This window comes from Styela clava, chromosome 2, assembly GCF_964204865.1.
Source record: "Styela clava chromosome 2, kaStyClav1.hap1.2, whole genome shotgun sequence".
In the NCBI taxonomy this organism is placed as follows: domain Eukaryota; kingdom Metazoa; phylum Chordata; class Ascidiacea; order Stolidobranchia; family Styelidae; genus Styela; species Styela clava.
In genome coordinates this window covers 18,692,785-18,712,809 of record NC_135251.1, presented here as the reverse complement: position 1 = coordinate 18,712,809, position 20,025 = coordinate 18,692,785, and the positions used below count along the sequence as shown (strand labels likewise).

Below are 20,025 nucleotides of genomic sequence, written 5' to 3'. Positions count from 1 at the left end.
CATATTCTTGAAATAATAAGTTTGTTAATACTAAAATATTGAAAAAAATAAAAAAATATGTTTAAATTTTGAAAATTCAACTCTATGAAATTTACATCAGATGTTCAGACCAATAACACTTATTTCACTTCTGAATTCTGATTACTGTAGAAAACCAGTTGGAACAGTTTAAATTTTACTGCATTATAAAAATCAATCTCGATTTGTAATAATTTCCCCATTGAAAATTATCCCATTAGAATATATTCGATATTTCAATTTTCATATTAAAAATTTTTATTTAGAAATGGTTTAGTGGGATTTTGCCATCATTTTGCTATACATTCCAAAATGCTCTGAATTCCTATGGGTGTAATAACGATTGTACACTGACAATTATGAAATAATGTTAATTAGTAAACAACACAGTCATTTCCATACTCAAGTGCTTTATTAAGTAATCACATCTACTTAACTAATTGTGATTTTCTGCTTGGCTGACAATCATATTACGGTATTTAGTGTCTCATCAGCCTTTATGTAACTACAGGGTGCCATAAAAAGAAAGAACTCATAAATTCCCTAGTTACTACTGCGAAAATGAGGAAAATTTATTTAACTATTCAACTTGTGTATGATTGTACCAAAAAGTTTCAGTAATCTGACGCTCTGCACAATAGTTATTTTCTCTCTAGAATATGTTCCAAAATACCTGGTTTCTATTTTTTGCAGTCTCCCTGTATATTGATAACTGATCAGGGATGGCCAAAACCAAATTCTAAATGCTATTATAAGTCTGTTCTGAAATTATTATTATTATGAATTATTTTTAGAATATGAAATATTAATTATATTCTAAATAGGGTTTTATTGGACAGGGAAATTTGCAAAAATAATTATAAATTTATTAAAATTTAATTTGCCAATGCAGTATAATTATCAGTAGGTAAACATTGTTTTGATTGGTTTTCTATTTTTTACAGTATCAGAAATAAAAATGAAGTCGATGTTTAAATATTTATCATGATTACCTAATTTTCAAATAAAAAATAGTCCTAATTCTTTTTAAAAACATATATTTGTCATGTTGAATATCATTAAATATTGGATTTGTCTTGGACATCCTTAACCTGGTCCTCAGATATTTCTTTAATTTCTATATCTAATTTATAAGCAGATTTCAATCAACTTGCTAGAAAAACAGCTGCGCTTCTCTCATTTCAAATATTATACAGTCTCGTTTATATTCTCAATATCCATTGTGTATTGATGTCCCACCAGTCACTAAAATGCTTGAAAAATTAGTTAGCTTGTGTAGTATTATTATGTTTCTACAGATAATTTCATAAATAAAAGGAGTTGTTGTTATAACAAAGTTATTGGAACGTTGAAGATCACAATCAGCAAATTTTTATACTTAGATTTGCTAGATAAAATTCAATCGAGACTATTTTTTGTTTTTCTTGCTCTTGGCTCTTACGCTAACTATTCTAGATGAATATTTTCAAACAATTTTGAAATGTCAAATGTCAGTTTAAGGCAATATTTTTATGAAGTCTAATTAAATATATGCTTCATGTAGGATATGTAGGTATACACGAATGATTTATGGAGCTTTCTTGCTTCAGGGCAGAATATATTAGGAAGGTATTTGATGGGGATGGTCTTCTATTTAGATAATAGCTTGATATATTTTGGTGTGCTTTATTAATTCATTGAAAAAATTGTGTCAAAATGCTAGAATGAAGTGAATTTTTTATGTAAAATTCCTAAGGGCTCATTTAACCTCTTCAAAAGGCAAAATAAATTTTGAGACATTTAAAAGTGACGTCTTGTGGATTTGAAAATTTTGTAATGAAAGAAGTTTTCTGCCTTTGTCAGTTGGAGATGTAAAGTAATTTGGTCGAAACATATGAACCCATTTTTCATCATTTTACTGCAAAAAAAAACAGTAAGATTATATAAAATTTCAGAATGATGAACCATTTGAATCTGTACATTCCCACTCGTAAATATGCAAGGGAAATGAATGGAGTTATTGTGAATGCATGGAAGTGGTTTGACAATGCATACTTTTTGAAATGACCATTCTTTCTGTACTTGTTTTGATGATCTTCAAATTATTTTAGAGTTTATTGAATGTACTTCAACTGATCAAGACCAGAATTGGATAGAACAAATAAAGAAGGCTTTCCCATCATCAAGTAATACAAATCCTGATTCGCCTGATCTTTCATACAAACGTAGGGAGCTGGATCCAGAAGACGAATCTGAATTACTTGAAGCTCTTAAAGTTTCTGTTTCTCAGGGTGAATTGGAGAATTATCATCACCAAAGGTAATGTGGTTGTAAGAACTTACTAAACTTAGGCCATTTCATTTAAAGTTGAATGTATCTACCGTAACTTTTTTATCGGTGCTTATTTCATGTCTTTCGCACCTAACAACTAGCCCCTGTTCCCTGTTCGTATAACAATTTTTGGCGTTGTCCTTTTTTTGTTTTAACATATTTTACTCTTATTTTAGCCAAAATACTCACGATAAAAAGTTGACTTGTAATGATCAACTTGGACCGCATTCATCATCAATGCAACCAAAGATGGATTTGGAAGGTTTATATCCAAATACGAATTCTCGTGAACAGCACAGGTATATTTTGATTCTATACAAGTTCATTGCTAAATGTTGGTTTGTCTATCAATTGCTGCATAGCCCCGTAATTCCTTCTCCCCTGCAATTACTATATTTTGTTACTGAAAAAATTGTTTTGAACAGGACCTTGTTTGGAGCGCGAAGATTGTTAGCCAAAAAAACTTGACCTTCATTAATTTTAGTTGTGGGATGATAGTAATTTGTTATTGTTGTAGGTTTCAGTGATGTTACTTTAGCAAATGCAACATGCTCAATGCTTTTCTTTGAACTTGTTATTTTAATAATAAAAGTAGAAATTCCGTAACTTTTTAAATTTTGGATGCATTTACTTTCTCTAATGCAAACTAGTAAGTGACAAAAAGAAATATAAATATCAAATCGTAATAAGGAAAATATTTGTAATATTTGCACATTTAATCATCAGTATATGTGTGTTCGTTTTTGTTCGCATGTACTATCATAAAACAGCTGAATAGCCAGTTGCACTTCTTTTTCACTGCTAATTTTAACTGATAAAATTATCCTATGTACATTTCAAAACGTAGTCAGATAAGAAGTAATTTTGAGTGGAGGATTCACATTCACTTCTTCGTGAATCTAGTATATTTGCAATGTTGCCAAAAGTTACTTAGCGCAAATATTTTATTTGTTGGACAAGAGTTTCACATTCAGAGTCTAGAAACTGATATTATTTATCAGATAGATATACTTTGGCTCCTTTGACCTTTGAACTAATATTTTGACAGGAAGTCATCGAAAGCAAGTGCGTATTTAGAAGCTGTCATTAGAAGAAACAGACTTGCGTCAGAGTCTGAAAGCGGTATTGCTCAGAGCACTGGAAATCAGAATGTTACAGAAAACAGAAACAGTAGCTCTGCTTTAAATCAACCAGCTAGAAATGGACTTACCGGTAGTCCTATTGATAAATCAGCCTTTGGATTACCAACAAGAAATAGTTTGCTCGATCTTCCAAAAATGTTTAAAGAAGAAGGCAGTGATGATGAAAGCAGGTGACATTGATATAATATTATTGCAACATAGTATAAAGGACCCTGGGATGACCATGATCGAATATTCCAGTATTCAAAGTATTCCAAATACATTCTAGAAATTTTTTTAAAACTGGAATTCCAAATATATTTTAGAAATTTGAGAAAGCATGACTATTATTCATGTATTAAAATCCAAGTTGAATCACCATTTCAATTTAACTGGTGTTAAACTAATTAGTCCTGTTACAATCAAAATTTTGTCATGAAGTTGGTTCTCAATATATCTTAATAAATAGGTAAGCCTTATTTTAATAAGTTTTTTTACTTGGTTTAATTCGCCCTATTTACCCACCATTAATTCACAAACCAATTGCAATTTGCTACGGGACTTTATGAACGTTAATATATTTTGATACATGAATGGTAATTTTATATTAGTATTGGTAAAATAATTTCATATTCATAGAGGAGCTTATCTTCAACAAGCCGCTCAACAAATCTCATTTGCTCGTGCTGCTGAGGTTAAATTAAATTACGAAGAATCATTCGGACATTATAAAGCTGCAATTAATACATTGTTACAAGGAGTACAAGGTGAATAATTATTTATATGTAATATGTCATTCTCTTCGTAATTAACGAACAAATCGATTCCAGATTTTCAGATGATAAATTTTCAAAGATAGTAACAGTTTTCATAAGGTTATTGATGACTTTATTTTTGATTATTAAATAAATATTCCCATTTTACTTTAGGATTGCTGTTTATTTTTTTTATCTTTATTATGAGAACCAATTCTCACCCTAGGTTTGCTGTATTTATGACATACGGTTCAATTCTTTAATGTCTGACTGAAATGTTTCTTACATTGCAATCGTCATAATTAGTCCTTAATCTTTGTGTCCACATATTTAAGCTTGGGTGTCTTTTTTTTATTACTTATCGATTTTAATCGGTAAGTATGTTGATAGGTATTTGTCTGTCTGTCTGTTAGATGCACGCGATATCTCACGAAAGCGAGATTGAATCTGCTCCAGATTATTCATGTGCTTTCATCATATGTCGGACCAGAAGCCTATTGATTTTGGATGAATTATGTCGTATAATTAGCGAGTTATTAATTAATTAGTGATGGGACACAAGCAGTGGCGCAACCAGTGGGGGGGGGGGGGGGGTACGGGAGTCGTGTCCCCCCGTTTGAAATTTGTTTTTTTTATTATTGTTCTACGTTCAAACAACGACGTTCTACGATCATAACAATCCGGTGAAAACTACTTTTTTCCGGTGATTTATCACCTCGACGTAATTTAACACCGCCCGTCTTCAATCATACCTTTTTGCTGTTAGTTACGTAATAATCGCTATTCCCGCGTATATGTTTGTATTCGAAAATGAGATATGTTATCTCAAAAAAATAGAAATCGCATAATGCTATCTCTCTCTCTCTTGTGACGAATACTCTCGTGCTTCATCATCTTGACGCAATGTAACGCCGCCCGTCTTCGTGTTATAATAATGCAGTAGAAACTCTGAAAATCTGGATACGAAAATTATTTTTGGAAAAATATTGCTTCAATTACCCTAAGATTCTCTACATATGAAAGGCCAAAAACCGAAAACGCCATAAACATCCTATCGCCCCCGTCCACGTTCTGATTTAAAAACATGTCACAATTATTTCATTTTTTATAGCAATCGAAAGCAGCCATGTGTGGCACGGCAATAACTAACAGTCGTCATGAAAGGGATTCAATAAACTCTGACTTGAAGTGCTTATAAGACGTCGAGGACGTTTTTGGTTGAAAATTTTTTACATTTGTTATCGTATATTTCGATTTTGTCAAGATATGTTGTGCGCCTCGGCAATAAACTTAAAAGCAAATCCTGTCCTAAGTAATTGTTTTCATCCTCAGTTTCGATAGTTATCGAACTTAACGGGAAATTTTTTAATTTTTTGCAATCTATAAAATAGCTTCTAAATATTATTTGGTTTCTATCGGAGATTTTATCGTTATCCCGACTAGGGCCCGACCGATACTGCCTTTTTGAACCCATACCGATACTGCTAGTTTTCCAAAACTAGGCCGATAAGCCGATAACGATGTTTCTTCACATATATTTGTGGCAGCATTTCTGTTCTGAAATACTTCTCAGTCTTTAGGGCGTAGCGAGGTTCAATGGTTTCTATTAGCCTGCGGAATCCATCATCTTGCACTATTGCAAATGGCCTGTTGTCAGTGGCTATCATCTCCATTATTATTTTATCAAGTGATTTCGTTCTTGCGTCATTTCCATGCCATTTATTAAATTTATCCATTATGTGTTCCCATGAACGTTGCCGATTAAACTGGGAAGCTTCAGCTGGCCTTTTTCGCGTTAACTGCGTCTGCGAAATCTCATCATACTTGCTCTTGTGTTTCGATCTGAGATGACTCCACAAATTACTGGTGTTTTTCTTTTTGGAATCGGCGGAACCTTGACTTAACAATGATGAGCATATTTTACAAAGTACACCATCACTGTGGCATACAAAGTATTCCCATACTTTGCTCTTACCGCTAGAACCAGCCATCTATAACATACCAATACAAGAAGTTAAATAATACCTTCAACGACTAAAGCGCAAGGGAAATCAAGCGCCGTGTAAACTACGCGAAAATTCTCTATCTAGCGTATATTATTTGACACAAATAAGCCGTTCACGTGTTCTATTGCTTCGATTTGTAAGCCACCACGCTGCAAACTTGCTTGCAAAGTGTGAAATCCCGTGTCGCAATCGTCCGTGAAACCGCTTTTGATAAGAGAGAAATAGAAATAGTGAAGAAAAAGAGTTTCACGCAGAACCGCTCTCGAATTAAACAAGCGATAAAACTGCTTTCCCGGCGCAATTTTGACACTTTGGCAGTCACGTGATTAGCCGATAACTATCGGTAAAATTAGCCGATACCGATAGTTCAAAATTTGTGAAAAACAAGGCCGATATATCGGTCGGGCCCTAATCCCGACGTCGTTGATAACAATATCGTTCATTTTAGGTTGGAGGTATTGGTTTATAATCAAAAAATTATAACACATAACATGAAAAATTGAAATCAACGCTGACTCAAAAGGTAAAACACGTTTTTCCATCTTTATTCTCCATTATTGGCGGACGGAAATTTGGGAATCGGGTTTAACTAATTTGATTATGATGACGATGGTAAACAAAAGTACACAAACATGCCATACCGTTCTTAGTTTTTAGTCGTTATTTCTCTGTCCTTTCTTCTTTCTATGTGCATATTAAGACCATAAAACGTGTCTTATTATTGAACTCTGCGCTGATTTGAATATTTCATGTCGACTGTTATGTATTTTTGTTTGTAAATGAATACCGCTAACTTTAACTGAACGATGTTGTCATCAACACCGGATGCCGACGAAATCCGCGATAGATATTAAATACTATTTAAGAGCTATTTTATACCCGCTTTTAAGTTACAAGAAATGAAAAAATTTTCTGTTATGTTCGGTCACTATCGAAACTGAGGATGAAGACAATTAATTAAGACACAATTTGCCGAGAACGCCTAAACCATCTCAACTACAGGAAGTTAAAATACACGATAAGAAAATATTTTCAATCAAAAACGTCCTCGAAGTCTTATAAGTTCTTCAAGTCGGCGTTTATCGAAATTCTTTCATGTCCGCTCTAATATATATCGCCGAACCACACATGTACGACGACGCTAGGATATGTGCGCCATATTCGGGATTATTATAAACACGAAAAAACAGTATTTAAAGTTTGCGATTTTTGAATTTAAATTCGATTTGGACATCCCTGCATTAAATTAGTCAGTTTTTAGTTGTGTTTCCAAAAATTAGTTGTAAATCAATTAGGCTATTTTAATTGTCATTATGTCTTCCGGTGGGCTTAACAGCTTTAATTAACAGCTTTTCGTTAGCAATTCGCTGGATTGTAATGAACAGCGTTTTGCTACCCACGAGGTGCAAGACATAACGAAGCGCCGTTAATGAACGAGTGCAAGGTAAGCGAAAGGCTGGGATTTAATCGATGGCGTTTCCCTTTTAACCACGAGCAATTTATCGTGGTCAGCGGGGCGACACCTACTGGCGTTGCGACTTACGGCGTGGTTGCACTGTGTACATTCCGGTCGGACCCCCCCCCCCCCCCCATTGAAAACGGCCTGGTTGCGCCACTGGACACAAGGGGTGTCACTATAGAGTGGAAGCGCTGTTTTAGGGGATTCCCTAACTTTCGATCGATAAGTCTCTGACCGATATTCTTGTTAAGTTATTGGTTAAATTTATTTTATATTTTTAGGCTATATATAGTCTAGGATTTTCTAAAAGATAGAATGCCTATATTAGAACATTAGAAACTGAGAAAAGAAAAGATAACTCAAAATTTTCAATGCAAAGTGGAACATTAATGAGATCAAAATATTTAAAAGACATGCTTGTACTGGGCGTTGTAAGGAGCAAAAGTCGTGGATAATTATCATAAACAAAAGACAAACATTTTTTTATGCTTTCAGGTGATACCAATGAATCTCGAATTCAAGCAGTTCGTAGAAAAACTGCAAATTATCTCAAACGTGCTGAAGATATACATTCAAACTATCTTAAAACAACCATTGATAATAATGATCTATGGAAGGTAAGTACTGTGATATTATGAGAAATACAGGGTAACAGGCTAACAGCCCCAAAAATAGAACCCCAATCATTTGGAACATATTTTACAGAGAACCTAACTTTTGTGCGAAGCGTCCTAGATTACTTGGGTATAATCAAGTTGATTGGATTTTTTTCATTCCTGTAGAAATAATTGAGAAATTTATGGACTCAGGTTTTTGGGGTCACCCTTCACTCTCTATATCAACATTGTTTTTATGTGTTCAATTTAGGGTGTTCCACCTTTCAAGTACCGTTACCTGTGGATTTTTTTTTTTTTTTATAAATTTGTGCATTTCTTACGTAAGTTGGGTGCCCCCATTTCTGTTCAAGAAGAATTGAAAATTCTAATCGATTTGGTATTAGTTATATCTGACAATCTTTATTCTTGATTTAATAAGAATTATTTAGAATAGTTTTATTTGAAATGTAACTTTGTCATGACAGTCTTATGGTTTTTAAAGGATATAAAAATGAGGAAGCAATCAAATCATTGTTTGTGTCAACATTTTGCTTTTCCATATCTAAAATCATTGACTATTCACTCACTTCTATTGGGTTCCTTTTTAAAATGGCCGAATAAAGAATATATTCCAAAATCCAAATCCAAAAATATATTTTGAATAGTAGATTGCTTGGTTTCCCTGGGTGCATCCATGTTAGATATTCATGGTGTTCATGAAGTCCTGTATCTGTTACAATCAAAATTTTGTTAAGAAGATGGTTCTTAATATATCTTAACCAGGTTTATTTTATTTGAATCTGTGTTTATTTAAGTGTTTTTTTACTTCATTTAATACACTTTCCATGTCCACCATCAGTTACACGAGAAACATCAAATTTCTTATACCTAATTTAATACAGGACTTTATGAACACTCTATATATCCTGCTTTTCCTTTCAAAGTAATTTAACTTTACAGCCTGATGCGACTGATCCAAACTCATCATCACCTCGTCCTGGTATCATATATCCCATCGATGTACAAAGAACGAGAAGAGATACATCGTCACCTGTGCCGTCCATACCTAGTCCGAGACATAATTCAAAAGATTTGTCATGTTATAAAGTTCTAGGAACTGTTGGGAAAGTATTGCTCGTGTTGGATACAAGAAACAATGAATCTTATGCTATGAAAGTGGGTTGAGATATTCATTTTTCAACCAAACTCTATGAAAAGTAGACTTTGTTGTGGATATTGTCTTGAATAAATTACCTTATTTTACGGACCATAGGCACACTTTACATTTTTTTCTCAAAAATCGATCGTGCGCCTTATAACCCAATGCGGCTAATGTATGGTCAGATAGTGGTTTATGCTTCATTGCCTACACTCAAAACCAGTACCGATATTGCTTTCAAAAACCATTGCATCTTATAGCCAGATGTATGAATAAAAATCCATTTCATGCAATTTATTGACAGTACTTTCTTATGGTCCATAACATACGATATTCACTGTAACATTTGCAAAACCAGTTTACTGCTTATCCATCTCAAAGCCTACTGATCTATTGCCATGTTTTGGAAGATGGTTGGAAAAGTGGCTCAATTTGAAAATCTTTTGTGATAAAAATACTGGACTCTCGTTGTTCTGAATCATTGGAGAGAACATCAGGCTATTTTTTAGCCATATGTATTTCATTGCAGATTCTTACAAAATCTTGTCAAAATCGATTACGAAAAGGCGTGATTCCAACAAATGTACCATTCATGGTCAGATTGCATCGATATTACAGCACAGAACATGCGGTTTGCTTGGTGATAGAGCATGCTTCAGGTATCAGAATCTAATCGATAATTTTTATCACACTTTCACTCGGAATAAGACTCAGTAGCCATTGATATGTAAAGACCTATTTTTGAAAGGCATTTTTTTGGTTCAGCATTGACTAATTACAACACAGCGCACAGGTATGGTGCTTGAATCTTCGATGCCAACATCCTATTGTTCTAGGCATCAAATAATTTATTTTGCAAATGTCTTCATTAACATGTTAAGTGTATGCCTACTTTAACATCTTCTTCTTTTCAGGTGGTCGACTTTGGGATCAACTTGCCCCTTATTTTGAACTTGCAAGAACGAAGAACGGAATACAAAAAGCAGAAAATTCGCAAACAAAAGTTAAACAACTAAAGGATTTTAAAAGGTAACAATTCCCCGAAATTCGTATGGAAAGTTTTTATAGGGCTCTTGCTCTTTTGCTTTGAACAATGTTGCAACAGCCACTAAACTGTATGGTGGTACTTGTTGGAAAGTGTCGGTATCTTTGTTATTTGGGCTTTGGGTTACGTTGTCTGCCATCGGAAGATTCACACTGACAAAAAATAATCAGCAATTATAACAAAATCAACAGAAAAAAACTGAATTGTTACCGAAACTTATCTTTCAGAAGGCAGTAAATGGATGTAAATAATATTCTTTTATTTTTATACTCACTCACATTGTCGCAAAAACTGCGGGATGAGCTACATATCATTCAAATAATATCATTTTAAAATAATCTTCCATTTTATTGCATTGTCATTCAAATTTATCATGTCTCCAGGGAACTTTCATCCACACCTAAAAAGGTTGGCAGTTACAAAGATTCAGAACCAAAATCTTCCATCAAAAAGCAAATTGACAATCAGGATTCAGATAAAGGTGAAAGCGAGGAAGAGCAATGCTCATCATCGTTCCTAGATCTATGTATGGAATATCAGACTGAAGATCCCAGTAAGATAACGGTTTCTCAACAGAATATGGAAGCAAAAAGAAAACAGGAAAATGAAATTACTAATGAATCTCATCCAAGCAGTATATCAGATGCTATTGAATCTCCCGATGCTGATTCATGTAAGTCCAGTTATTTTATTTTTATTCTTTGGGATAAATTTAGAAACTGGCAAATATTTATGATATTTATAATACTGGTCGTTCATGGAGTTTGAAAAATTTTAAATTGCAAAGGAAATTTATCGATACCATATAATTAGGGCTGGGCAAAATATTCGAATAACGAATAGCGAATCGAATATTAAATTATTCGAATGGCATTTTACTATTCGAATATCGGGTACCACGTGATTGATCTGCTTCGCCTCGCTTAGACACAGAACGTCTATGAAACGATTGTGGATTGCGCGAGAATTCACCTACAACGCTCGCTAACAGACAAAAGAGACAAATTTGAAAAATCGTCTTTGCGTTGTGGTGTTATTTGTTTTCTTTGCGTTTCAATCGTTCATTTCAATTCCCTATTTTGCAAAACACGGTACTGACACCGTTCCCTAAATTTAGAAACGTCAAATCAGATGAGGTATTTAAAATAAATATCCCAGAATTTAAACTCCGTATGATTGGCGGCACGTGATCAGCCGTTTCATGCATGAACCAAACATAAATTTGTTTAACGAAAATTAAAAGTTGAAATAACTTTCGCATGAAACCATACATAGTATAACACGCTATGACAAGCTATAACCAGTAAAGAAATGGCAGGACATAATTCTTTTACTGTACTTTAAATTAATTCTTTAGTGATCCCTTTCATTCTTGACCAAGTAATGTTTTGGAAATGTAAACATTTCACTCGGATGGCGGGTGGAGTGTAGAAATCATAACGTAAAATTAATCGTGAATTTCGATGTAACAACGCGCACTGTCTCGTTTACGAATTGTTGTATCATCAAAAATGATCGCATTCGTTATATTCTGAGCATTTTTGCACTGATGAATAGGGTGTGACCTTATCAAAATCGTCAAGAGAAGTAAAAGTGAATTTGCAAATTCCGCAAATTTGCACGGTGACAAAAACAATCAGCGATTATGACGAAATTAACCAGTAAAAAAGGCTTTGTAGCCGATTTTTCAATGTCTTTATTAATTTCCAAAGGGAGTATCGACCGACGTTCTGGACCTCTCGTTGTGTATGAAAAATATCCGTTATTCGACTATTCGGTATTCGTTAAAAATATTCGAATTATTCGATTCGAAAAAAATATTCGATTTTGCCCACCCCTACATATAATATGGTTTGTTGATTGCTTCAGTAGAAAAATTAAACTAATTGAACACTTTTTAATATAAAACAAACCTGGTTAATATATATTGAAAACTGACTTCGTAACAAAACTGAAGTTATAATGGGACTTTATGAACACCCTGTATTACTGGGTTGCAGTGATGTACAAAACAATTATTCTATTTCCTCTACTATATGCATGCATCTGGAAGGCTTAACAGGTTACTAACCAACTGGTCTAAATAAATAGATTTCTCAGATATATTCTTATACTTTATTCTCCCTGGTGTAAATGTAGAATACTACCTTCTATTGTCGTCTTCTTTGTTTTGAATATTTAATACTTCATCAGCATTGACATAGAAGCTAAAAGGCTAAGGCTAAGAAGGTTCAGAACCAATTTAGTTAAGCATAACCTGTTTCGTAATAAAGTTTAGGTGAGGTGTTGGCCATGTACATTCGAGTATTGAACAGTCAATTTTAAAATCTAAGAATCCTATATACTGCATAGACAGGTCAATATATGTGTTACAACCATTGAGTTTCTCACATTTCGAGTCGGTGTTTCATTGTTCACTTCACGAGTTTTTTCTTATTGCTCGAACTATTTTATAGACGAGCTTTCTTTAAAGTATGTCTCCTTTAGTTGCAGACAGACTACCCCTCTCGACTCAGAGCACTAGTTCATCTGAGCCAATACCTGTTCAAAGAACGTGGTCGTATTTAAGTTGGGACGAGGGCTCAACTGCGCCCCCTAACGATGAAAATGAACCACCAGCAGTGTTTGAAAACTCGTCGCAAGAAAATTTTGGAGAAACAGAATTACGATTCGATAGGTAAATATTTTTATCAGGCATTTCTCACAGACACGCAGCCACAAAATACTATATCATGAGTAAAATGGTGGGCATGGAATCTGCAATATTCGAACCAACAAACATAGTTGGTTCAATACTCTTACTACTGGGCAGGCCATTATTTGGAATATCCTGCATTTGAAGAGTGTCAGAAATCTTAAATATTATATTTAGGAATGTTCCGAAATTGTTGTAAAATATTGCAGACTTTAATATAATATAGTTAGTGGAAGTGTTCAGAATATCTTCATCTTTTTTTTTTCAATATAAACCGTAGTATGGCTTTTGCATGTCTCCACCATAAACAATGTTCCACTGATTATGTCAAGAGCTGGTATTATTGGAAGGACTGGTATCTTTCCAGTACGATATTATCTACCCTATTTATTACACCTTATGTGAAATGGTGGCCGTGGATTTAAACCTGATATTTTTAACCTACCGGTAACTCTCTGACTCATAGACTATCACACCACAATGAAGTATAGTGCTAACTTATGTGAATTTCACTAAATTCTGTCAAGTTTATACAATTGTCGCTTGGCATCGCCTATCCAATTTTATGACACCCTGTGTGGGATGGTGACCATGGGATTTGAATTTCTATATCATGTGATGCTGACATAGCCCAACTCTCTATTCACTAGAGCTAAGTCATCGTATCCCACTAATATAATTATAAGTTATATGACTTCCCCCCTTATTTGCTTGTCAGATCTACATATTTGATTGTTAATTTGTATCATCTACTCAATTTTGTCACACCCTGAGCAAAAGGATGGTTGGATTTGAATTCTAGGTTTATAACTCCCAATCGTAACATAGTTAGGTTCGACTATCTATCTACTGAGTCATATTAAAGTACGGTCGATAGTAAAAAATTATATGGTTCATTGTCAATTTTCTTATTTTGCCACAGAGGAACGAATTTCAAGAAGATTTCTTCTCAAGGGGATATAAAACTGTTCACAATAGATCAGGATGAATATGACGGTATTGAAGCACCTGATGTTCTGGAAGATGATATCTACGATTCACGTTCTAACGACGGATCTGATTCTGCAGAAGAATTGGATGACAAAAATAATTTTCTTCATGAGTTATTGAGTGAACAAGATCTGTCAGCTGTGTCTTTGCTTGGGTTTGTGATATTATAATAAATATCTTTATATTTGACTTCAAAATGACCATAATTTAAGCTAGGTAAATAAAATTCACATACAAATATTTTCTAGTTTTGTGTATTGACTTGATATATAGACTATCTTATTTAATACCACCCTTTTGTATTTTTTTTTATATTAATAAAACCAGTTATTAGAGATAATATCAGTGAGTGTTCTAGTGAATTCTAGTCATTCTGCTAATGCAAATGTAGCCTACTTCTGTACCGTTTTTGTCTGGTATTCGCCAGATGTTATAAAATACTTTTTTAGGGTTATTTGCTCAAAGCAAGATCATGTGCAGTATCTCATATATTTGATCTATACCAAGAGCTACTGAGACTATGATGCAGTGATTCGTTCCCAACTTTTTTCATTAAATCCACTCCCCTCGCCTATTTTGAAACCTATTATTCCTGTGTTACTATGCTTAAAACATTTCATTTATTCAATCGTTAATGATTCCTAGCTAGTGTTATTTGCAAGTCACGCTCCCGCTTTTGTAGAGTTTAAGTAGTTTATAATTTGTGCATAAATAAGCGTTATCGTAATAATACAGGACTAAAGAATATAGTAATACTACAGGACTAAAGAATATAGTAATACTACAGCGAATGCACATAATAATTATATCATAGAATTGTAGGTACTCTTATAGTGTGTGTAGTGTGTACCAGGTTAGGGTTGGGCCATAATTTTATTCCAATTTTCCCCTATTTTACTTCTATTGCGAGGTCTGGGATTGTCTTTGTTAGCCAAGTGAATATATCTCATGCCCATAGGTTTCAGTCCTCTTACAACTTGATGTAGGCAAACAAAATTAATGACTGTGGTAGGAAATACTGTTTGATGTGAGACCTAAAACAGTTTATATCAATACAATCAGGGTAACAGCTATGAAGTAGTGACTTAGGGTAATGGATGTGGAATTCTCTGCCACCTCATAGCTGTTTTCCTGTATGAAAGTGCCAATGACTTGAATAGATTATTTGTTGATTTGTAAGTTTTTAAACAGGTATCATTTCACATCAATTAAGAATTGCTTTATTTTTTTTTTAGTGACAAAACGCTTCCCTCAAATCTCAGTGACGACCAGGATACTGAAGCTAGACGTTCGAGCTTAACATTGTCCAGAGTGTTGGATATTTCAAAAAATTCACCATTTCTTTCTATGAACAGTAGTTTCGAAGAAGACAGAAGAAAAAGCGAAGAAGAAAAAGATTCACAAAACCAAGGTTCTGTTTTAACTAGGGTTATAGATGAAAATGGTGTATCTTCGATAGATGCTAAAACCTTGTTCCGGACGCATTCTCGAACGAGATCCACAGCGTCAGCGAATGAAAGTAAATTAGTAGAAAATAAGGAAGATAATAAACAAGGTGTTGTTTTGGAAGAGGATGAACGTGATATAATTGATGATGATGATGATGATATCAATAAAATACATTCAATATTTGTAGAGATGGATATAGCAAAGAAACAAAGCATGTCATACAGGTGATTTTCACTCATGTCTTTACTGTACTAATTTCTGAGCTTCTGACATTTCAATGTTTGAGTCAAACCCGTGAATTACTTGAGAGCTTAAGCGGAAATTGAATTTATCCGAAACGTAAGCCAAAATTTCACTCCTCTGCCATTATAATCATCAACTGAAACAGACTGACATTCTGTTATTACAGAGCTGGAGCTGAAAGCTACAAAAAGAGTTAAATTTGCTATTAGCCTAGGGTTAGAAATCAAAGTTTTCATATGGTAACTCTTTGGTTATTTGAATGGCCTGGATTTGGATGAACCGTGAACAATCTGCAGTAATAGCACCCATTTAACTGAAAAATCTCCTAAATATCCAAATGATTTAGCTATGGTTTTTGAGTCTTACTTGATTTGAGCAGGACTGGCGAAGCTGCTTTTAAAATCACAATTGCCCCTGCTACACAGCCATTGGAGTATTTTGATTATAACCGCCACCATGTAACATCAGCCCAAATGCGAGTTTTTCAGCCAATGCCTTGATCCAGATTGAAATTGTTTTGATCTCTCAAAAATTTTGAGATAATTATTATTTTCTTTAGGATCCCAGAATCAACAGTCTGCAGGTGGAGTGCGGAAATAATAATTGCTGTTGGTACATTGCATTCTATTGCTATTTTATGTCGAGATTTAAATCCCAACAATATATTGCTCACTGCTGATGGTAAATATTAAATTTAATATTTATTTGTATTCAACACTTTGTTTTCGAGTTCAAAGCGTGTAGCAAATTGTTTTTGAGCAGGATATTCTGAAAAAAGGAAAGTCAGTTTTTTTTTATATGAATTATATCTTGTTTTGTCTGAGAAGTGAGACTAATCTAATGGAACCAACGAATATCTTTTCTATTTCTTGGAAAAAAGTTGTCTTATCCTTGTTTTTAATGATATTGCGCTCTCTTTACATCATGTTGACAATTGTCCACTGTTTCAAATCATGGTAAATGTTGATAAACATGATAATCAGAGATCAAAATAGTTTCATCATTAAATGTATTAATACTTTGTATCAGAAATTTAAATTTTTACGAGGGTCTTTTTAACTTTAAAGATAATCTAAGAAATTCCAAGTCTTAGTGTGTTGACAATCTGTTCACTTTAACAATGCTTAACAAATGCTTTAAAACTATTTTACCTGGTGTTCAAAATCCACCTCAAAAATGTTTTTTTTTCAAATGTTTTTTTACTCAAAGTTGAATATTTCAGGTCGCATCAGACTCTCATATTTTGGAAAATGGAGACAAGTAGAACGAAAACCATGTGATAAACTCGCTGTCAAACAAATGTACGTAGCTCCTGAAATGAGTAGAGTGGGAGAGAGAAAAACAGAAGCCTGTGATTGGTGGAGTGTCGGTGCAATTATATATGAACTTTTAACTGGAACTGTGAGTATTTTAACAGTTATTATAATTCTGAAAGATTATATTTTTCATCTGTTATATTTTTCACGAACAAGATCTTATATAAGCAGTCAGTGATATCTTATGATTCGTGAGGAACTCCTTCAATTTGATTCATAATGGTTGGAGTGGAGGACATGGGATTTGAACCCGAGAGGTGTTACTAGGTCTAAGGCTTTAACCGTTAACTTGGATATGAAAATTTGCGATTTGCAAGCTTCCTTTAATTGTTTGTTGAGATTGTCAAATGAGGTCAATCCTAATTGAGTTTCTGTCTGAAATTTTGACTTCGGTTAACGCTATAAAAAGTCTGAAATTCCAACGCTGGAGAATTTCCAGTCTTCACTCCATATAGTTTGAAAATGTGAATCTGGCTTCAGGATCTGAATCTAGACTCCGGCCCTGAACTCAATGCATCATCTTAGAAGTCAAATGAACAATATTATTGTGATGTACTCAAAACTATAAATCTTTTTATTTTTCAGCCTTTGTATATTGCTCATCCGTCTGGAATCAACAGTCATACAGTACTGTCATTACCTGATCATTTATCACCAGAAGCAAAATCATTACTGAATGGATTGCTTGAATATTATCCAACTCAAAGACTTGGTTATGGTATAAAGGGACTTGATGATCTCATGGATCACCCATTTTTTAAAGACATAGAATGGGATTTTTTAATTGAAGATTTTACTTCTGGTAGTTGACATGAATGTAATTTTTAAATCATTCAATTTTTGTTTTCATGCTTACTAATTAATATTTTAGCTGACAAAACCGATATTACCATAATGTTGGTGTTTTTCATATATTACTGTATTTTACAGGCCATACCGATATGGACCATAAATGCTTGGATTGGGTTTTTATTCATACATAGGGGTGAATCGAACTATAAGGTGTGGCGGTTTTTAAAGCAATACTGTGCAACCATACAGCTTTTGAGTGTAGGCCAGTGGTTCTCGGTCTTTTTTACTGTCAGAGCCAAATTTCAAACCGTAAAGTTGTAAGGAGCCGCATAAAAACAAATTAAAATAGCAGCAAAACAAAACTCAAGTATGTATTTTAAAATAACAACAACAAAACTCAAGGTAAAAACCAATTTAATGCTAAACGTAACATCGGCTTTTAATTTTGAACTCTGAAAAAGCGAGGTGCAATCGTGATGGATGCATTCTCTAGCAATGTATATATAAAACAAAACCTAGCTTCATATTTTCATAATTCTATATATTTCAATTTGAAAATACTTCTCTTTTCAATCAAATTGAAACGCCTGATTATTTTTATAAAAAGTGCGAGATTTTTTGACCATTTGGCTGACATTTTGTCTTGACAAACAAACAGATGAATAATTTGTTCAAAAATACCTGAAACGTAGGCTAAACCTAGTGGGAAAAAACACTATGACATCATAATGATAATTTGCACTCAAATCGGGAACAGCTACAATGACATCAATTCAACTACCGCACTTCAGTCTTCCAATTTCAAGTCATTGATTAATTTTCACTGAAAATTATTCATTTTTCAAAAGATATTGAGGGCCGCAGGAAGAATAGTTGAGAACCATTGGTGTAGGCAATAAATAGGCAAATCCATACATCAGGCGTATTGGCTTATAAGGCGCAGAATCGATTTTCGAAAAAAAAAGGTTTGCAAGTGCACATAATGATCTGTAAAATACCGTACAAAACATTCATTTACTTCTTCCTTAAAGGCAAACAATCAAATCTTTTATTAATAATCTGATTCATTCTTAATAATTTGTCTTAGTCATCAGGTACACACGTTTGTTTACCACGTGAGGCTTATGGAGGGAGTATCATCTAGATTTATTCAAACACCATTATATTTTTAAGGATGACTACTTCTGTAGGATTTTGATAAAACTTGTTATAAGCCATGACTACTTCTGTAGGATTTTGATAAAACTTGTTATAAGCCTGTTATTGGTAGAACCTATTGTACTTGATGCACTTCTTTATTTTATCATTTCTTGTTATTGAACTATTTATTGCATTTGTATCCAAGGGTATCACTGGTATAGGGTATGGAGTATCCCCATCAGAAAATGTTACTACGGGGATATTGCATATGCCTTCAATTACATGTAGAAATAGGTAGGTAATACAAGTAAGAAAAGTAAATTTGAATAGCTAATCTCGACAAATTAATGTGTTTATTGAATGGAGACTTCGTATACAATAATGACCAATTGTAGACATTAATTTTTTTTACCTTTATCTTCCATGCTAGTGCTATGCTTAATAACAACATTTTTGCTGAATATAAACTATATTCAAATTTTTCAATTTTGTTGAAACCGATTTTAAAAAAATGATTACGTACATGTTATGGGTGATCAAATCTATGTTATATTGTAACTTATATAGCAAATAATTTCAATAGCAAGGTAATTTTATGGGATTCAGATATATACTTTTAAATTACAACAATTAATTTGCCCTAATTATTGCGTGTTTTTGACTTTAGTAATGTGCGAACAAAATCATATTTGTTAGAAACGGGTTAATCACTGTCTAACAGCAGTGCAAATGTGTACCGACGATTTCAGGCAATGCTTCATAGCTTACTGCTAGAAATAGTTCGTGAAAATTTTCGTGTTTCAAAAGGGTTTAACAAATTTTGTATCTTTTCTGTTACCATAGGCATGTGCTATCGAAGAATTTTAATCCTTGGCTTGAATCGTGAACTACATCAATTTTTACTCTAATAAATTCTATTGTCTAAGCTTAA

At 33.5% G+C, this 20,025-nt stretch overlaps 1 protein-coding gene across 1 annotated transcript in view; it reads left to right on the top strand.

Annotated features, from left to right (window-relative positions):
• The window catches only part of LOC120335240 (ribosomal protein S6 kinase delta-1-like), a 25,016-nt gene extending 4,991 nt beyond the window's left edge, over window positions 1–20,025 (top strand). Inside the window, exons 7-21 of the mRNA XM_078109670.1 lie at window positions 2,109–2,316; window positions 2,505–2,627; window positions 3,377–3,640; window positions 4,089–4,216; window positions 8,165–8,286; window positions 9,226–9,441; window positions 9,954–10,083; window positions 10,339–10,453; window positions 10,853–11,142; window positions 12,957–13,146; window positions 14,087–14,308; window positions 15,390–15,827; window positions 16,406–16,527; window positions 17,069–17,247; window positions 17,748–20,025. Of these exons, the coding sequence (XP_077965796.1) occupies window positions 2,109–2,316; window positions 2,505–2,627; window positions 3,377–3,640; window positions 4,089–4,216; window positions 8,165–8,286; window positions 9,226–9,441; window positions 9,954–10,083; window positions 10,339–10,453; window positions 10,853–11,142; window positions 12,957–13,146; window positions 14,087–14,308; window positions 15,390–15,827; window positions 16,406–16,527; window positions 17,069–17,247; window positions 17,748–17,972 (2,972 nt within the window). The 3' untranslated portion in view covers window positions 17,973–20,025. The remainder of the gene's footprint in view (window positions 1–2,108; window positions 2,317–2,504; window positions 2,628–3,376; window positions 3,641–4,088; window positions 4,217–8,164; window positions 8,287–9,225; window positions 9,442–9,953; window positions 10,084–10,338; window positions 10,454–10,852; window positions 11,143–12,956; window positions 13,147–14,086; window positions 14,309–15,389; window positions 15,828–16,405; window positions 16,528–17,068; window positions 17,248–17,747) is intronic.